Source organism: Aphelocoma coerulescens, chromosome 2 (genome assembly GCF_041296385.1).
Source record: "Aphelocoma coerulescens isolate FSJ_1873_10779 chromosome 2, UR_Acoe_1.0, whole genome shotgun sequence".
Taxonomy (NCBI): Eukaryota; Metazoa; Chordata; class Aves; order Passeriformes; family Corvidae; genus Aphelocoma; species Aphelocoma coerulescens.
Window position 1 is genome coordinate 120730983 of NC_091015.1, and position 19066 is coordinate 120750048.

General features: G+C 43.7%; 1 protein-coding gene across 2 annotated transcripts in view; it reads left to right on the plus strand.

The window, feature by feature from the left end:
- Positions 1-1370: 1370 nt before the first annotated feature.
- The window catches only part of TAF4B (TATA-box binding protein associated factor 4b), a 74002-nt gene continuing 56306 nt past the window's right edge, over positions 1371-19066 (plus strand). The window contains exons 1-3 of one of the 2 annotated variants that reach the window (XM_069004642.1): positions 1371-1650; positions 16470-16618; positions 17336-17443. In XM_069004642.1, coding sequence (XP_068860743.1) covers positions 1371-1650; positions 16470-16618; positions 17336-17443 — 537 coding nt within the window. Of the gene's footprint in view, positions 1651-7190; positions 7262-16469; positions 16619-17335; positions 17444-19066 lie in introns of those variants that run through there. The other variant, XM_069004643.1, reaches the window with a different exon arrangement.

The following is a 19066-nucleotide window of genomic DNA, read 5'->3' on the forward strand; positions in this document are numbered from 1 at the left end:
ACTCTTGTGTTACCACCTCTCCTCTTCCACCATCTTCCGAGCTTGCTCTGACACTTGGAAACTGTGATCCTTGCTGCTGCCACCTCTTTGAGATTTTGGGCTGATTTGTTCTGGCATAGGATAGGCATGGCAACTGGTGAGCAATTTCTCTTCTCTGTTTCTGTTGCTGTTGACAGCAGTATAAAGCAGTAACGCTGTGGAATCAGCAAGGTTGTTACTCAAAATAGTCAAAAAGCGGAGCGTTTCCCTTTCTTGTCTACATTTCGACCTGAAAAACATAGTTGCGAGGGAAGTTTAATACAAGAGTAATTTTTTTTTTCTCCTAATATTTTTTGGACTTTGTGGTTTTTTGTACCACTTTAATGAACCAAACAAGAGGTCCTGGATTTTGTAATTGCTTATGTTGTGCTCAACTTGGGCAGATATAAGCAATACCCCTTAAATTTTATGGGTAAAATAAAGCACGTGCAAAAACATGCTTCAGAATGTATTGAAATTAGCCCAAACTTGGCTATGATATGCAACGACCTCCAAGCAGAATTACTGAAGGTCACGGCTAGCTCCCTATCACACGTGGAAAAACTTTGTTATATTCTGAAATTTGTTTTTAGAGCTAGGTTGTGTGTATTCTGTCGGATTACACTTGCTTTACAAGGTTCCACGTCCTCCCTCAGCCTTTCGTCCAGTGGAGCCCCGGGCATGAAGGTCAAACGGGACAACTTTGTCCTCTTCGTCCTTACAGGTCCGTGCTGCTTTCGCCGTCTCGGCCCGTCAGCAAGCTCCTATCAAGACACGGCGAAGTCTCCCACTTGCCGGAGCTGCTTTTGTTTTGAATGGAAGCCCCAAGGCCACCTGCAGCCCAGGTACAGCCGGGGGGGGTGGTCTGGCGCAGGTAGGCGGGCCGGAGGCTGGCACGGCGGGAGGAGTAGCTCTGCCGCGGCCGCCCACGCATCACCCCTATCCCGAGGCTCCGGGCGCGTCCCCCTCCGGCCACCCGGGCTCTGCGCTGCCGCCACGTTCAACACGGCAGATGCGCTGGGGTCCGCATGGCTCCATAAACACGGGCGGGCTCAAAGGGGCGGTGGGGCCGAGCCGGGCGCCGCCGCAGTAGGACGCGCTGGCGGCGTGGGACCGCCCTTCTTCCCTCCTCCCTTCCCCTCCCCTCCCTCCCTCCGGCGGCAGGGGAGGCCGGGCCGGCCGGGCCCACGTGCGCGGCGCCCGGGAGCCGGAGGAGCGGCGCTGCCATGTGTTTCCGCGGGCGAGCCGCCGGCCGGGGCAGCGCCTGAGCGCCCCCCGCCCGCGATGCTGCGGGGCGCCGCGGGGCTCTGCGCGACGCGGCCGCCCCCCGTCCCCTCGCCGCCTCCGCCTCCATGAGCACCTCGGCGGCTCCCGTCAGGCTGATGCCCGGCGGGCACCCGGAGCAGGCGGCCGCCTGCGCCCCAGCCGCGGGCTCGGCGCCCGACCGGGGCAGCCCCGCCGCCGCTGTGCCCGGCGGCCCCGCGCCCGCTGCCGCCCCGCCGCGCCCGGTGGCCGCCCCCGCGGGGACCCCGGTGGCGCGGGGGGCCGCTCCCGGCGTCCCGCGGCCGGTGGCGCCCAAGGGGCCGGCCACGGCCACCCTCCAGTTGCCGGCCAACTTGCAGCTGCCCCCAGGTGAGTGATCCGTCCCGGGCTGCCCCAGCTGCGGGCACGTCCCGTGTCGCGACTTCCCCGGCGTGTCGCGGTCGTCGCTGCCGGGCAGTCGGTGTGCGGGACGGGGAGCCCGGCGCGCTGCCCTTGCTGCTGCAGGCGAGCCGTGGCGAAGGACGGGCAGGGCGGCGGGGGTGGTAGTGATGGTAGTGGCGGTGTGTGTTTCAGGTTGGTTGTTTGCCCCAAACTTCTGGGAACCGGCGTGTGTGTCTGGCTTGCAGGGCGCTGGCAGTGTGACTGCATTCAGTCGGGTAGCGCTGGGGATGCTTTACAGCCTGTCTGGAGGATGGATCTGGAAGTCTCTGGATAAAGGCAACTTCTTACTTTGCTGGGTAGCACGAGGAGCAGGAGAAGTAACTAAAAACTCAGCGGCCAAGTTACCATGATATGTGACTTGAAAAAGACTGCTCGAGGCTTTCGTGGAGCTTGGATGAAGGAGTATCTCGGGGAGGGGTATGTGAGCGTGGGTTGGCGACTGCAGAGCGGCTCCGTAACTCACGGAGCGGGTCAGGTTGCCCGCGTTCCCCTCCGACCGGGCAGTCCCGCAGGAATTCTTGTCACTGGCACAACCAAGCCGGTGCGACTGTTCATGGACCAAATACTAGCGTGCCTAAGGAGGGTAGAGTTGAAAGTTCATTACGTGTTGCTCCTTTAAACACTTTTTTTCTATAAACCCTCTGTGGGAAACGTAAGGGTTCGGAGGGATACCGCCCTTACAGATGTGCTTCCTATAGCAGCAGTGAAAATACTAACGTAGGAATTGCACAGTGATGATACAGACAGCTTAATACTTTGGATAGCAACAGAGGATTAGCCAGGGCTTCTACCTGCACTTTCTCTTAAGAGGAAGAAAGTGCTGTTGGTTCTGAACTTCCCACTTCTCCCTGTTGGGCTGTATTTAAATGCTTTTTTAAAGAAAAAAGTGACTTTGCTTCCACTGGTTTTAGTCTCGCTCTGTTGAGACCCCAAGATATGTAATGACTTTATTGCTATTTGATGCTATAATTATTTCCTGCCAGGACAGTTCTGTTGGAGCATCTGTTGCAATTACATTCAGGTCAGATATTGCTGAAAAGGATGCCGGGCTTTACAGTAATCCCTGTGCTGGTAGTGCATATTTGCTTTTTTTTTTCTTCCCTCATTTTTTTTTTTTAATCCCAATGTCTTTATCAAAGACATTCACCTCCCAAGGAAATATATAATGCTAATTTAAAAAAAGTCTTTAGTCAGTCAGTTTTGCTGTAGATTTCCCAGCACTCATGATGCTGTAATGTCTGGGTAGTCAGCAGTCAAGGATGAGTCTAAATCCTTGCCAACTTTCCTCTGAAATGAACCATGATGGAAATAGATTAACTTTCTGTAGCGGGGCTTCCCAGGTATTCAGGTTTTGTATCTAATATTTTTGCTTTCTGGAATGTATTGACGTTCGGTTAAACACCTTTCTGTGAAGGTGGATGCTCATGAGAGTTCCCTGCAGTTTGGGAAGTACAAGTTAGCAAAACTTAAGGGGTTTTTCTAGTGGCTTGGGTTTGATTGCATCCAGGTATGGTGTTGAATGTCATCTGACTTGTCTTGTGGTAGTAGGCAGATGTAACAAAAATATTACCCCTCAGTTGCATCAGCTTGCTTTTCTTGCTCCTGGGACAATGCAGTCTTTGTATCAGAATTTCAGAGGTGCTGGTACTCTGCAGCATTGTAAATTGAAATTACTATACGGACTTTAGTGCTTCAGAAGAAACATAGATGTCGGATTTCAAATGGATCAATGTTTCAGGGAAACTTGTCATAAGTAATTGTAAGGTTATATAAAAATGCATTCTGTCTTGAGTGTTGGTATTTTACTTCTGTCTTCTAGGTGGATTCCATTTTTAATTAATAATAAAAAATGCAAGATGAATAGCATTAAAGCTACAAGTGTTAGCATCATTAAAAGAAGAAAGTGGAATAAACCACCAAAGTCTTAGGCTTGAAAAGTTTGTATTTCAAACAAACTGCCAAATCTAGCCATACAGGATAAAATACAGAAGGGAGAATGCACTTAGGTTTAAAATCATGGCATTCAACTTTTGTGGCACTTGCTAAGAAAAATGCATACAGAAAACATCCTTCCCTTGAGTTTCAAAGGGAAATATTTGAGGTGGCTTGTTCTGAGGAAGGCTGGACAGCACTGCTCTTACTGGTCATCCTGAGTTACTCATGAACTGCTTGTGGCCTGGAGTGGGCATTGCTTCCACAGTACTGCAGTCTGGGGAAGGAAGGGCACCAGTGGAGCTGCCTTTGCCTCTGTGACTTGGAGGGCAGTGGAGGTTCATGGAAGTCTGAGATTTACGCTGCTTTTTGTCTTCCGTCTCTACCTTCCCCTTCCTCTTGCTCAGAATAAAACCAGGAGGTGGGAAAGGCAGATGACTACGTACAACTGACTCCTCATGTCTCTGAGCACGGATTGCCCATCTGCCAAGTGCCTCTTTTGAGCTGGTTACCCAGGAAGGATCACTGAGCTTTGCAAGTTCTCCTGGTCTTGAAGGACACAGACGTGCTTAGGAGTAACAAGGGTTTTTCATCACCTTCCTGTGGTTTCCTCTACATTGTAAAGCGCTGGTTTTCAGCGGAGCAGCAGCTGTCAGAGCAGTGCTGCTGGTACCCAAGGCCATCCTCCTGCACCTGTCCATCCCTGGCTGACCACCGCTGAGGGCTTTAGCACGCAGTAGGAGTCCAGCTGGTCTGACTTGGGGGTTTGGGTTTGGTCTTTTGACTGTGCATACCGTCAGCTCTTGGACTGAGTGGCTGGGCTATGTCTTCCCAAATGAAGGCAATTTGTATGATCTACCAAAGGGATCTTTCCTCAGCTGCCCTCTTTGTTGACAAGAGCAGGTTAGCAGCATTTCAGAATCCTTTGTGTGTAGCAGCCTGGGTCTGCAGAGAGCAGGCTGGCGTGGTGGGTGCAGTGCTGCCTCAGTCCTGAGCTCCGTGTGGCCTGTGCTGATGCGTACAAACCTGCAAAAGTCTCATGTCATGGGCCATATACTGAACAAGAAATTGTGTCCTTGGTTAACCTGAGCCTAATGTTGGGGGGAGAAATGGATGGGCTGTGCTATTAAACAGGAGGAAATAATTGGGAAGGGGAAGGAGTGATAAGGGCTGTGACAAATGTCTATAGTTCACCTTACTGTCTTTGGGCTCCACACTGCTTTGGAGAAGTGGATGGGTAGAAAAAGAACATAAAACCAGCAAAAATAATGTTGTTTCTTGGTTTTGTTTACTTTTCTTGAACTTAGGTTTTTGTCACTTCTGTGTCTGTACTTTCAGACTATCCCTGGCCCTGGAATGCTCACTACAAGCAGGTGTTTAAAGGACAGTTAGCAGATAGATCTGCCTCTCTGCTGATGGGATGAAAAGGGACAGAACTGAACCAGATGCCAGGGATCCTCCATTGTTATCTTCAATCTGCTTAGAACGGGGAAGCTCTCTGAAAACCTCACCTCATGCCACTGCTGCTGGTTACAGGGCTGTGGCAGCAGCTGCCATCACTCTTCGCTGTGGTGTTGGCTGCCTCTGGTGTGTGTATTTCTGTTTTATGCTTTCCAGTACTGCTGACACCAGTGGGCCTGAGCAAGCACAGTGTCAGCAAAGAGAAGTTGCCCTGAGTGTGCTGTAACTTCGTTGGTAATGTGGTGCAAGGCATGGTCTCCGTGTAAGGTTTCCTTTGCACCTGACTTAGAGAGGAACGGCAGCAAGTACAAGTTCTTGGTTTCTGTTTGCAGCTCAGTTGTCTTTGCTTGGATGTTTTGCCTTGTCTGTGGCAGGTTTTCCACTGCCTGCAGCTTATCTAGGCTGATAGTGGGTAACTTCAGAAAGCACAGGCACTGTTTGTGTCAGGTGGCTGGGGCTGTGTGTCAAGAGGCAGGCAGGCAGCATGTGGACTCCTGTGGGTGGGAAGGAGAGAACCGATGTGGGTATTGCCAAACTGCAACGGGATGGTATGGAGCCTGGTCTTGTCGAGTTTCTCTTAATTGTATGTAGAACCTAAGGTAGGTAACCTGAAGAGGTAAGGGCTGATAAACATCTGGATGCTTCTGCCTTCTGCTTTCGAAGTTGACCTAATACGTCTCACGCAAAGTGCTGTGAATCTCCCTCTTCATGTTCTAGTTGTTGTTTTTCAGTGGTAAAACCACATGAGGAATTCGATATTTTCATATTTGTGTCTGGTCCTTTGCTTTAGAATAGGAGAAAGCACTGATTTTAAAATACTTCTTAGTTTATATTATGTATGAGTAGGAGTATGCTATCTAAAGCTTTCTTGTTTCAACAGGCAGAAAATCCTAGAAATTCCTTTAAAGTATGCAGTTTCTGGATGTTGATAATCCCATGAAGTCTGAGCATGGTACTTGTGCTTAGACTAATAGGGGCTAAATAATCGATGCTTATAACCATTTGTATCCCAATAATGTCCTCTGTTTAGCAGGCTTCTTGGGATGGATTGTCTGCAAACTTCTCTCTTCACATGAGGTGACACTGATCAACTTTTTTTTTTTTCCTGGGGAAGGGTCGGCAAAGCTTAGGTGGGCTTGAAGAACTAAGTCGAACTTAGATAATAGTGAGGAAATGTCTTGTGGCATAACCAGTTGAAATTTCAGCTGCACTGTAGGACTTGATTTTGCTTTCAGGACTGAGTGTGTCTAGCAAAATAATGCCTTCATATAATTAAATGCACAGACATGTGGGAATTAAGATGTAAATCTTGGCAGAAAATGTAAAGCTAATGTTTTTAGCTATGGTTTTCCAAAACACAGGAAAAAAAAAGATGCATTCTGCATACTGAAGCATGGAAATACTATGCTTGGTAAAATTAATGTTAAATGCTGTTCAGATTTTACAGTCAGTTGGAGTGTATAACAAAGAATTACAGCTACAGTTTGGTGAATAGTAAACTTTTTAAAATCCTTAGAAGACAGAGAACATGAGCCTGACTTGTGTTGCTTTTGCAGTATTTAAAGGACCTTTCATCTTGTAGCAGTAAAAATAACATCATCCGCACACAAGTGACAGCTGGAAGAAACACTAATGTTTCAGTATTCTTTTTCCTAAAGATGCTGATAAAATCTAGGCAAGCTCATATGTTGTTATTCTGAGTAGTTGCAATACCAGGTTTTTTAAGTCATCTTAGAGAACCAGTTGTTTATGTCATGTCATTGAAATCTGTGCTGTGCCTAGTGGGCAGGATTGTATTTACAGTTGTATATGTGAGTCTTGATGTAAACTGCAACGCTTCTGATAACTATCAAAGATGAATAATTAGTACTGCCTTAACCATTTAGACAAAACCAAAAGGCAAATACTTTTTTCAGAATTCTCTTTGTCTGAAGTTACTTTTCTGAAAACTGATGATGCCAGAAGAAAAGCCAGTATAATTTGCAAAATGGAAAAGATCACCATAGATGTTTTTAAATATCTTACTATTCAAATTGTCAGGATTCAGGTCTGTTCTGCCATCTGGATCACCTTTAGAACAAAGTCCACTAATGGATCTTTTCCACCAGTGTCTTGAGGAAATAGTCTCTGATTGCAACTGAAGCAGGTAAAAATAGCAATAGATGGAAAATCCTTGTTGCTAATGAGCAAATCTAGGGTCTGTTAAGGCTGGAGAACTGGTGAAGCTCAGGGATCTTACTGTGCTGTAAGGTCAGATGATATGGAAACAATTTTCATAGCTTGTGTTTGCAGACTGCTTCCAGTGCACGCTTCGAGTTTGGTGGAGGCAGAGGAGATGCTTTCATTAGTACTGGCTGCTCCTAGGAGTTGCCTGGGAAATCAGAGTTCCTTGGGTGGATGTCCAGCCTAGATTAACAACTGGGTGAAACAGCATGCCCTGGCTGGCACAGCACCTGAAGACGAAAGTAGCTTGCCCAGTGGCAGTCACCACGTAGTCCCAGGGGAGCCCTGGAAGGCAGGTCCAGCTGAGTGATGGGTGCTGCATTAGCAGGCAGTCTCAGTGGGGCAGGCAGTGCTCTCTGTTGGAGGGGTAGGTGCAGTCAGAACACCTTTATACATGGCTCGCATGCCAGGCACTTGACAAATATCACACAGTTCTGGTGAGAGTTTCCACAGTGTCCGTGTAGACAAAAGTTAATGCTTCCCAAGAAGGTTTTGCTGTCTTCTGCAATAGTTTTTGTTTGCTCTGTCACACTTAGAGCAAGGTGGTGATCAGTGTTAAAATTCAGTGTTGATCCCTTGTTTGCTAGTGAAGAGCCATCCAGCTGAGGAGTGAATTTGCACTTTCAGAAGAAATGAAGTGAAATTCAACTTTCTTCTGGTCCCCAAGTGCGCAATGAGGAAACAAGTGTCCCATTGTAAAATTAACCTGAATTAACTGACTTTATTCTCCTTCTATTTAAAGGAGACAGAGGTTTAAAGGGGACTGATTTTGTCCTTTGTTTGAGCACACCAATGATGTTTTTAGCAACTCTTGGTTTAAAGTTAAGATTTGTGGTTCAACACTTCAGCTTCAGATTTCTCTCTGACAGCTAAATGGCTGTTCCAGAAATGGTAAATGCAGGGTATTGGCATATCTTCTGGTCCTTATAAAGCCGTGTGCTGCATATGTATGGCTGCAGTGTGCCAAGCACATAACTTGCTATTTAAAGAATTTCACTCCAGTGAGTACTAGGAGTACACAAGAGGATGTGGTGTAGAGACTCAATGCTTCTTGCAGTGCAGTAGGAATTGTCTTGAGAGTAAGGAAGTGTCTCTTTGCTCCTTTGAGGTACTATTTTACTGCTATCAGCTGAGTCCTCTGCAAATATTTGAAGCTCCTGTATGAGGTAACTTGGGTCCCGGAGAATGCTCAAGTCAGATCATCTCAGCTGTAGACAGTCCTAGAACTGTCTGATTACTCAGATAGGAAAGCAGCCAAGCCTCAAGGTGCAAAGTTGCAAACCACAAAGATGTGATGGGGAAATGCTGATGGGAAATGATCGCAGCTGCTGAAAGGTGTGGCCCAAGGACAAGAGCTAGATGTTATCACAGTATCAAATAAGGCTCTGCCTTGTGATGCACAGTGTTGGCTGGGAATCTCCTATGCCTACACACAACAAAAACAACGTCTCCTAGGATTCAAATGTAATAAGTACATTCTGAATCCAGATAGAAACAGTAGTGCCATCTTGTAACTATGTCCAGAAAATGTTCTGGTTATTTACATCCCCTCCAAGTATCAAAGCAATGTCCAGATTTTCTTTAGATGGTTGGTATGGACATCTGTTGCTTGTTATGAAAAAAAAAAAGTTAACTACCCTTGCAACTGGTACAGTTATACTTTTGCTTAAGAGTTCTACTGTAACTGTAAAATTGTGTGGATATAAATGTATTCTTAAGGAAAGAAGCTCAACTGTATGTGCAGTCCAGGAGAACTCTTAATGCTGAAATGTGCACCTGTATTCTGTGAAAAGGCATCAGCACTATGGGGGCCCAGTTGCTAGACTGTTAACAGATATCCATCTGGGTACCAAAATGCATTGATGAGCAGCTAGTCTCCAACAGCTTGGATAAAACTTGCTGTTTGAGCAGTGTGTGAAACTTGGCTTCAGATTTCTGCAGTTTTAGCACTTTGTGTCTAGTTCCTGGAGGAAGGGAGGGAGAGGGGACTTTGTTTACACTCTTCAGAAAGATGTGTGGTGTCCATTATTCCAGACTGTTTGAAACAACAGGGTATCAGTCTGCTCCATCCTGCCTAGAAGAGATAGCATCATCCCTTTCCTGGCTCCCTATGCTTGGAAGGCCTGTGTCTGTACTGGGTGTCTCAGGAGCTGGTGCCTGTTCTTAGCACGGAAAAGTGCTTAGCCAGAAAAGGGTTGGAGTTACTGAAGGCAGCAGCCTTTGCTGGGACTGTAAGCCCCTTGATCTGTTAGTGTGACAGCGTTTTTGGGTACATGGTGGTGGTTTAAAACACTGCTTGCAGCAACCCAGGCAGTCTGGGAACCATTAGTTAATACTGGTGGAACTGTGCCATCAGCAGGACAGTAATGTCTGGGAGGAAAGCTCGTCACTGGCTTTAAAAAGGTGAGATGTCAGACATCAGCCTTGAAAGTTGTAGGGCAGAGTCTACATGAATCTGCAGTGCAGTTTGCAAAGATGCAATGAGCATCTTTAAAGAACTTATGGGTAAAACATTGTGTTGTATTTTATTTAGACTGTATTCTGTTGTAGCATGAAAGAATATGGGGATTATGCCCTTTGAATTTTTCTCCTGACGTGGAAATTAATGATTTCCATATCTGTGGGCAAAACAAGGTGTCTTTCATTGGAATTCAAAATCTGACATCTCATTGTGACTCTGCAATATCTACATGCTAGTCACTGGTCCTGAGCTATTGCTATAAAGACCCATTGGTTTAGAAGCTTCCCTGGAACAAAGGGAAAGAGCACACAGGGTGATTTCTGAGATATGTAGTTATTTAGTTTGTGAAACAAAATGTGAATGGAATTAATTGATTGAGGGCCTGGATGTGTGGTGAGTGACTCTGGTTGCTGCAATAGCAGTGCTTGATTGCGGGTTGGGCATTGCTGAATTCTTCTTACATCAATTAGAATCGACTTCCAAAGATTGGATTGATTTGTTGTATGGAGTAAAATGTTTTGTGAGTGTAGTGTAGATGCTGAATAACTTATCTTGACCCCATACAGTGTAGATGAGCCCACTGCCCTGCTTATTTGGGAAATCTGAGAACAACCACAGGTGTTTTTCCCAAGAAAAGACTAAAGCCGGCAATCTTTTTGACTGCACAGAAGATCTGTTGCCTGAAGTCGATTGTATTTAAGAAGTTAGAGATCATTATTGGGAGCTCATAGTGAGGTAACTTGGTGTGGCCTCTAGATCTTTGCTGTAGCTTCATTCCTAAGACAGTGAAAAGCACAGCTAGATGTTGCCTCCATATTGGGCTGATGTCCTTGCTTCTTCACTACAGGAATTTGCAGTAGACATCTAGGACAACTCAAGTACTGAGTGAGGGTCATGGGGAATCAGTAGTTCTTCTGCATGCACTACAGACCATACTTCATGTGAAAACATTACAGCCCCATTGTATTAGAAGGGTAATTTAAGTCATGTAAAAGTTAAGTTACTGTCTTTCACAGTGTTTCATTAACACTTTGTGCCTCTTTAGCGCTCTTTTTCAGCTAATCTGCGACATAATGCACCTTGATACAATCACTGCCTGAACGGTCTATGTCTCTAATGCCTTCTTCTGGTCTGTCTTATTCAGTCCTGTAATGTGTTTTTAAAACTTTTAAGTGACCTGTCCTGTGGGACTCAATAAATGGGATTAAAGAGGAAAAAACATGCTTTTTCTTTCTGAAGGATGGCTTTAGAGAGAAAAACTGTATTCAAAGCTGTTGCATGGATTAGTAGTGTTTGGTCTTTCATTTTCCAAATTTTTAATGATCCTAAATAGTCAAAGAAACTTAAAACCAATATTGTTTTTTAATTGCCATTTAGTGTCCTATTAAAATATCCCCTTTAAAGCTTGGTCTCACCTTGAAATAACTGCCCTAAAAGCTATCCCTTTGTTTTGAGTAGCTCACTGAAAGAATGGGGTTTGTTTGAGAACAGAGAGCTCGAACACATTACTGTTGTTTTAAAACATTTTTGTTGTTCAGTTACTGATTTGAGACCTGGAAGTCCCACTTAGCCTTGTTTTTATAATTGATGTTAAAGTGCACTTTACTAAGTTTGGCAACATACCTGATACAGGCACTTCTTGTTTTGAAATAAGCTAAATTTACCCTTCTTTGAAAGCAGCATTTGTGACTTGTGTTCTCTTACATGAGTTTGGTCTCATTGTGGTTGGTTCTTGCTTGTATTTTAACTTGGGAACAAAAGACGTCTTTTCATTTCCTTATGTTATTCCCTAGCCAGCAGTTCCCAAGAGCTGTTTGGTTGAGCACTTGGGTTAGAAACCATGTAATCGAAGTGGTGGCTTAACTTAACAGCTTCAGCTTCACGTGTAACAGCATCTCCACTGGGGCACAATTGCCAGCTGGTTCATCTCAGGAGATTTCTGGGTGAAGTTCCCCTTCAGAAATGGCTTCAGGCTTGTCTTACGTGGTGGAAGTTGCCCTTACGGTGGGATGCTTTTAGCACACATTGGTGTTCAGTGCTGCTGGATGAAGCCCAGAGTTTCAGTTGGCAGCACAGCTTTATGTTAACAACGTTGTGGTTTCCTTAACACTATTCCCTGAGATACAGTGCAGCCTGTGCAGGTGGCATTACATACAGTGGCATAAACAGATCTCTACCGTTATCCCACAGCTTCTAGTCCCTGTCTCCAGTGTTCGGAGGTTTTGGTGCTTTCTAGTTTAAATGCAGAGGTATTTGCTGCTCCTCCTGCTAGCCTGTGTTTCTTGGTTCCTGGGTTGGATGCTAAACCAAGTTCAGAATAAGCTGGGTTTCTTCACTGATGGTGTTGGGACAGTGAAAATTTGTAGCAGAGGGATCTCAGGTTTGAGAAATGAAACGAAATTTCATTAGAAAGGCCTCTAATTTTCCATTGTTCACACTGCTGGCATGTCTAGGTAGAGCCTGAGCTGGGTGGTGGCTGCCTGAGTTTTGCGGAACGGTTGCCAGGCACTCCTCCTGAAGGAAGGGTACCTGCAGCCCTGTGACAGGAGGAGGTAGGGCATGGGAGAAAGTGTAGATCTCAACGAGACCTCTTCAAGGTAAGAAGGTATAACATGGCTCCTTCTGTGTAGCTGTGGAGGAAGAAAGGTGTGCAGGGAACAAATGGCTGAAGTAGCTGATTGTATTTTAACTGCCTTCTCTGCCAATGTAGGAAAACCAAATAACTTTTCAAAGCATGTTTTTGGCAGGACAGGCAAAGTATCTAAGGACAGAAGTCGTAATTCCTTGCAAAAAGGGCTGTTTTTTAATCTCCAAGAAACATCTGAGTCCTCCAGTGAAGCATGTAAGAAATAATCACTGATGGTAACTGGTCACTTTGGTTTGAAAATAGGAACAGCTTTGTAGCCCCAAAGGGCTTGTGCCTTGCTCTTACTGTCAAAGTGCATGAATAGTGAGAAAGTCGTTCCTGTTTTCTGAAACAACTTCAGTAAAACTATCAGAGTGTTCTTGGGAGGGCAGCCCAGAGGAGGGCACCTCTAGTGTTACGAGGACGTGTTATTACTCTTCATTTACTGCATCAGTGCTGATATTTTGCTCAGATTGCCAATACCTTTTCTGTTTATAAATGCAGTGTTGAGAGGTGTTAGCTGAAACTTCATGTTTCAGCTGTTCAGAGGTCCTGTGTTGTTTCATGTGTTCTCTTCCTTCCCCCCATTTTCTTGTGGAGTTGCAGTGACTGCAAAACATTATCTGTTTCCACATATAGTTTGTTAGTACTTGCCTTCTAGTGAATGTGAAAGCTCTTGATAAGAAGTACCATCCTTCCTCCCCACCAAGTGAAGAATGTGGATTCAAGCACTTATCTTCATTTCTGGTAGTAGCGTCTTGGTAGCTGCATGAGTCTGTTTATGTGACCTTTCTACTGGGAACATCAAGGTTACCGTCACCTGCTGTTCCCTCATTTCACACTTGTGCAGCTGTATAAAGTGTATGAGACTTCAGGCATTGGTTTTGAACTCTGAAAACCATGGAACCTCTTCTTCTGGCACAAGAGACCTCTTGTGCCACCTCGTGGAGTCTCTGCTATTGGCTGCACTGTGGCGTTACTGCTTTTGTTTCCAGATGGAAAGGGAGTGTCAAAGTTGTGGAAAAGTGTAATTAAATTGCAGCAGCCAGAGGTAGAAAATAAGTGCTGTTCTCAACAGCTTTCAAAGTGTTTCAGGCAATCCAGTTTACTGTCCCTTTGTGACATTAGGTTGTAACTGCCCAGAACTGTGTCTCTTGTGCTTGGACAAGATGTGGCTCTTCAGTGTATGGAACTGTAGCTCCAACAGCTGTTTCAAATTTGCCTTCAGCTTTATCTGTGCTAGCATCAGGCATGAATTGCATTAAGCCTAGAGAAGCAGTAGTTAGTAGATTACCATAATACTGGTTTGGAGTTATAATTTTGCCAGTGTCACAAAGAGCTGCTGCCACAAAAAGGCTACCATGCTTTGTAAAAAATCCTGCCACATGGAACGAAGATAGGGAAATTATTGTTTGTTCCAAGGGGAACAATTTCTTACTCTAACTTTTATGCAAGTAACAGGCATTACCATGGTTGAATGTTCCAATCAAGGCTGTGACCACTGGAGTGGCCTTAGGTAACTTCTTCTGAGGATGCTCTCACAAAGTTATTTTACAGTGGTCTGATTCAGTATGGATGTCCTTGTGTTGCCTAATCCTGTTGCTAACGGGAAACTTATCCTTTTCCAGATCATTGCTGTCCTTCTCAAATGTAAAGGGGCTACTTTGACTTGTTAATATTTGTGGTAGTTGTTTTTGTTTACCTTTTCTTTTTCGGAGATGTTAATGAATTTGCATATGAACGGTGTTGTACTTGCATAAACTTTCTAGCTGTGTCACTCTTGAGGTAATTTCCTGTCAAGCAAGTAGACTGTGCTGGAAACTCCCCTCATTCAGGTGACTGGAGGATGGCATACTTTCCCAGCAGGGTCTCCATCTCTGGTGAATGCCAACTGAAATTTCAGAACAGTAGTGCAAAACCAGTCCCAGCCCTGTAATCAAGTTGACTGGTATCAATGTGGTTTCTCAAATGCAGAAGAAGAAGAAAATGTGCTTGTGATAATTTGACTTAACAGACAAGGGTAGTGAGTAGTGACAAAATATCCAAGTACGTGAAAACTAACTCTTAATGCATTCCAAACCTCTAAAGGAATGAAATTATAAGTTTATATGTACCTTGTTAAAAAGTAGAGTTATCAGTGATGTTTTAAAGCAGGCTTATAAAAGAAAATCCTAAAATCTCCAGTAGCAACACTTCTGCCATCCTGAATGTAGACCCAGACCAGAGAGAAATGCTATTGCTAGCAAAATATGGTCAGCTTTCTCTCTTTCAGTGAAATCTGCATGAGCATGTGGCATGAACAAGGAAAAAAATTACCTTTTTCTGGCTGATGATAAATTGTTTACCATGAATCACTGTCTAAATAAGATGGCATGAAAAGAAAATGAGAAATCTGTTTTCTATAATTCCGGCTATTCATTGATTAAATTAAATGATCCATCTGTACCTAAATATAATTATAGTAAAGTCATCAGTGGAAGAGGAGAAAGCTGAGCTGTCAGATGGCGAAACAGTACTTTTCTGAATATGCAACTGCCTTGTGCATCTGCCCCATCTAGTAAAGGCTGCTTGAGAAAGGAGGGGACCATGTAGATGCTGCTCTTGCAGTTCTCAGTTTGTGTCTGCTATGTAAATGGCAATATGTTGATGTTACAGAATTTTATACCAGGTTTTGTGTTGTCTTGCAATATCCTCTTATGCTTTTAGATGTGGAGGATGAAAAGCTGTTTCTAAGCATGTGGTTATAGCTTGATCAGTTTTTAAAAAAGCCCCAAAACATACCCAACAAAACCCAGCTCATTAAGCTTGTGGCTTTTCCTGTTGTATGCACTTAGACAGAAGCAGTGTTTTAGGCTGTATTGTATGGCAATATTTTGACAGCTTTCAGACTAACCAAGTAGTAAAGACTTTCATAGCAGTCTTGTTTTACACTAGGAAAGATCATAAGTGTGCATAGAAGATCTGGGTTTCAGATATTGGATAACTTGCAAGAAGGTTTAATGCAATCCTCCAGAAATGTTGAGGTATTCTTATTTACATGTCTGGATTCTCCTGTACCTCCTCCTTCCTTTTATTCAAAAGGTCCGTGTTAAGTGAGGGTGTTTGAGGATGGTGTTTTCAGTGGTGGACTTTGCAGCAGGTGCTATTGGAGGTAAAGGAGGTGAGACACCAGCAAGGTAGGGTCCTCTGTAGCTCCGTTGAAGGATCTGACATGGTACAGACCAGGCATCCCAACTGGCATTTTGTATTTGTGATTGTTTTGAATCCTCTGAATTTTTCAGAGATGAGCCCTTAGGGGAAGAGGGAGGATGCTGAATGGTCTTTTTTTTTTCTTTCTTTCTCTTTCTTTTTTTGTTTTTAATTCTTTCCCATTGGTATCTCCCTATCTGGCTGCAAACTGCTTTAAAAAATCATGTGTTTTAATGCTTTTGGACACACCCTTGACAAGAGTGACGGCTTCAAATATCTCAGTGACCTTGATTTTCATGGGAGACCACTGCCCTCTTGACTGGGGAGGTCTTGATACAGGCAGGTGAGCTCATACTAATCAGGCTTCAGTTCCCACTGCAGTTTTCTCTGAGCTGTGTTTTCATCTCTAAGTATGTGCCTAAATGTTCAGAAACTAAAGGGGCAGCCAAATGTGATAAGTGGTGATGAATTTTGCAGGTTGAAAAACTGCTTAAAATGAATGTTAAAGTAATCCCTGTGTGTGTGTGTGTATGTTGTGTGTCTGTCTTTTTAATGGTCAAAATATCTTTCTGACTCAAATGGTTAACTGCTTTGCAATTTGTATCTTGTATGCACACAGTGTTTCAATGTGGACAGTGGTTAAGTTTTTCTATTGAATTTAGGATTCTTTTCTGTCTGAAGATGCATAGTAAAGCTGATGTGCACTTAGTTCTTATATTTCTTGGCAGCTGTTCCTTGGAGTCGTAAACTCAATATTACATTATCAGTGTGGTCTAGTTATTTCTTCCATAGAAATACAGAAAAGCCATGGTATAACTTAAATTCTAACAGTTTGAATGGGTTTTTTTACAACAGGAACTGTTCTCATCAGAAGCAGTAATGGCCACCTAATGCTGGTATCTCAACAGGCAACAGCACGAGCACAGAACCAGACACAAAATAACACAAGTGTGAGACCATCTGTGCCGACCAGCACACCTGCAGTCAGAATATGTGCTGTGCAGGTAACTTCTCTCATAACTTCAGTTTGACATAGCTGTGTGTTTATGTAGTTACAACAGGGTTATGGATGCTTAAATAAGCATTTGAACCCTTTCTGAACAGGGTGATGGTGTTTGGTTTTGCACCAATAAACATCACTATATGCTTTGCTTTCTCTTGGCAAAAAGCTTGCTAGCTGTTACATATGGTAAAGTTCAAATTAATAAGCTCCTCTCTGATGATGATGATGTGAACCATTTTAAGAAAAAAAAATGCCAGCCAAAACTGCCTAAATGGTTACTGCTAGTATCTAAAACCTTGTGATCCTCTGGTGGGATATTTCTCCGAAGCTGAGTAAAGCTGAGGACCTTTTCCATGTCCCTAGGATGTTCCTCCTTCACTGAGCTCTGCTTCCATCTTTTGTAGTGTGGTCAGCACATAAGAGTAGGGAGGTACATAAAAGTAACAATTTACGTATTTCTTTAACCATTTTATTCGATTATGCATTGTCTCTAAGGGTCTCTGAACTAGCTGTTGAATATTAAACTGGTAGACAAAGAGCTTTGTTGAGCAGTGTTTAAAGTATATGGGCTGTGTGAATTATGCCTGTATTGTTACTGTAAGAGGATGTGTCTCGGTTTGTATCTGACCCCATCTTCAGTGTCTGTTTTGTCATTGGCTTGTCTGACAACTGTTCTCTGCCCATGTGTAATTATTTTTTATTTTTATTTTTTTCAAAGAATGCTGGCACACAGTTAGTAAAGAAAATAGCAGCTGCTCCTGTGAAAACGTTATCTCAAACAACAAATGCCGTGGTTTCTACTGTTCAGACACCTGCTGTAATACAGGTACTTTGCAAGCTTTACAGTATGGTGGAATAAGTGACAGAAAGAACTGGAGAAAATATGGATGCATTCTTGTTACTTCTAACTGTAATCTGGTTTTCAGTAAGCTTGGTAACCTTTGTCCTCACAATAAATTATTTCCCAAATCTGTTTTTTTAAATGCATAACTTAATTAGTGTGTGTCAGGTAAGATTATCTCACTACAGTAGAAAGCACATGAACAATGAATAAAATAGATAGTTCAGAGGGTCATTTCCAGTGCTTTTGTACACTGTGACAGAGCTCCTTCAATCTCTTACTAAATCTTTTCTGGGAGATGTGCTCCTGTTGGGGTTCCCTGTTTCCTTAGCGGGAAAAAAGGTATACCTGAGGTGATGTTGAGGGGAAAATGATCTGTCTGCACCAGTCAAGCTGTTTTTCATGTGTATGATTTTTTTTCCCTCATTATAAACTGAAGGAAGGTGAAGACCTGTTCTCTAATTGAGCATGGCAGGATGGGTTCCACAGGTACAACTGTAAATAGGCAGTGGTTGAAAATGCCTCATTATTTTCAGATAGTATTTTTGTCTTATTTCCTAGGTCTTATTTTGCTTTTTCTAGAGAAAAATGTTGTAGTCCTCTTCTGAAGAGGCTTTTATCACCTGTAGAGTATGAGACTTTTCCTACGTATGGTTCATCCTCTGTTTTTGAGGACCAGACTTCTGGATAAGCATGTGGGATGAAAAGAAAAGTACATTTTTCTTCAGGTAATATGTTCTGTTCTCATAATATGGAGGAGAAATCATGAAGAAGTCTGGCTTGTACCTATATTTTGTGATAGGAGTTTGAAGGAGACTGAGCTGTAGCAGCTGACAAAACATTCAGTAAATGAGCAGGATCAATCATTCAAAAAAACATGTTGGATGTATGTTCTCGACCCTGGGGATGTTTGAAGGATTAGGGGATGTGTTTGCTGACAGTGGTAACAGTCTGACTTACAAGTTCATCCTCCTGCTGTTCTTCTGTATCAGCAACTGGCCACTACTCACACTCTGTGCTCTTTTTTCACTTCCCTCTCACTACAAATGCATAATGTTGGGGCTAAAGTGGAAAACCCAGAGGCCTCTCTTAATACATTTTCTATTTTGCTTAGAATGGAAGCAGTGTATGCTTTGTGTCTAAGAACAGTAATGGATATTCCTTACTCTTATTTTGGAACACTAGCTTGCAAACACTGTGTTTGTGATCTCTGCATAGAGGTCTTTAGGCTATAAAAACAATACTCATCCACTGTACTACCCTTGCACTGGGGAAAAGACATGAAGGTCATCCATCATCTGATGGATGAAGTCGCATGCATCTGCACACTCTCATGTGGATAAACATTGAGATTCATCATTCTATTGACTTCTCTTTTCTTAAGCTTACATCTGCTTTTGGCTTGGTTCTTCTGTACTTTTAGTTCAGTTTTGATGTAGTCTGTTGAACTTGTGTTCTTCTGAGATATTTAAAGACATAGACATAGAGTATTTTTTTGTAGGCTGGGTTTTTTTCCCTTCCCGCTGTGGAAACTGGAACACTTGTAATGAGCTGTAGGGCTGGATTTAAACAGCAGGAGTGATGACTCTAGGAAAAATTAATAGTGCT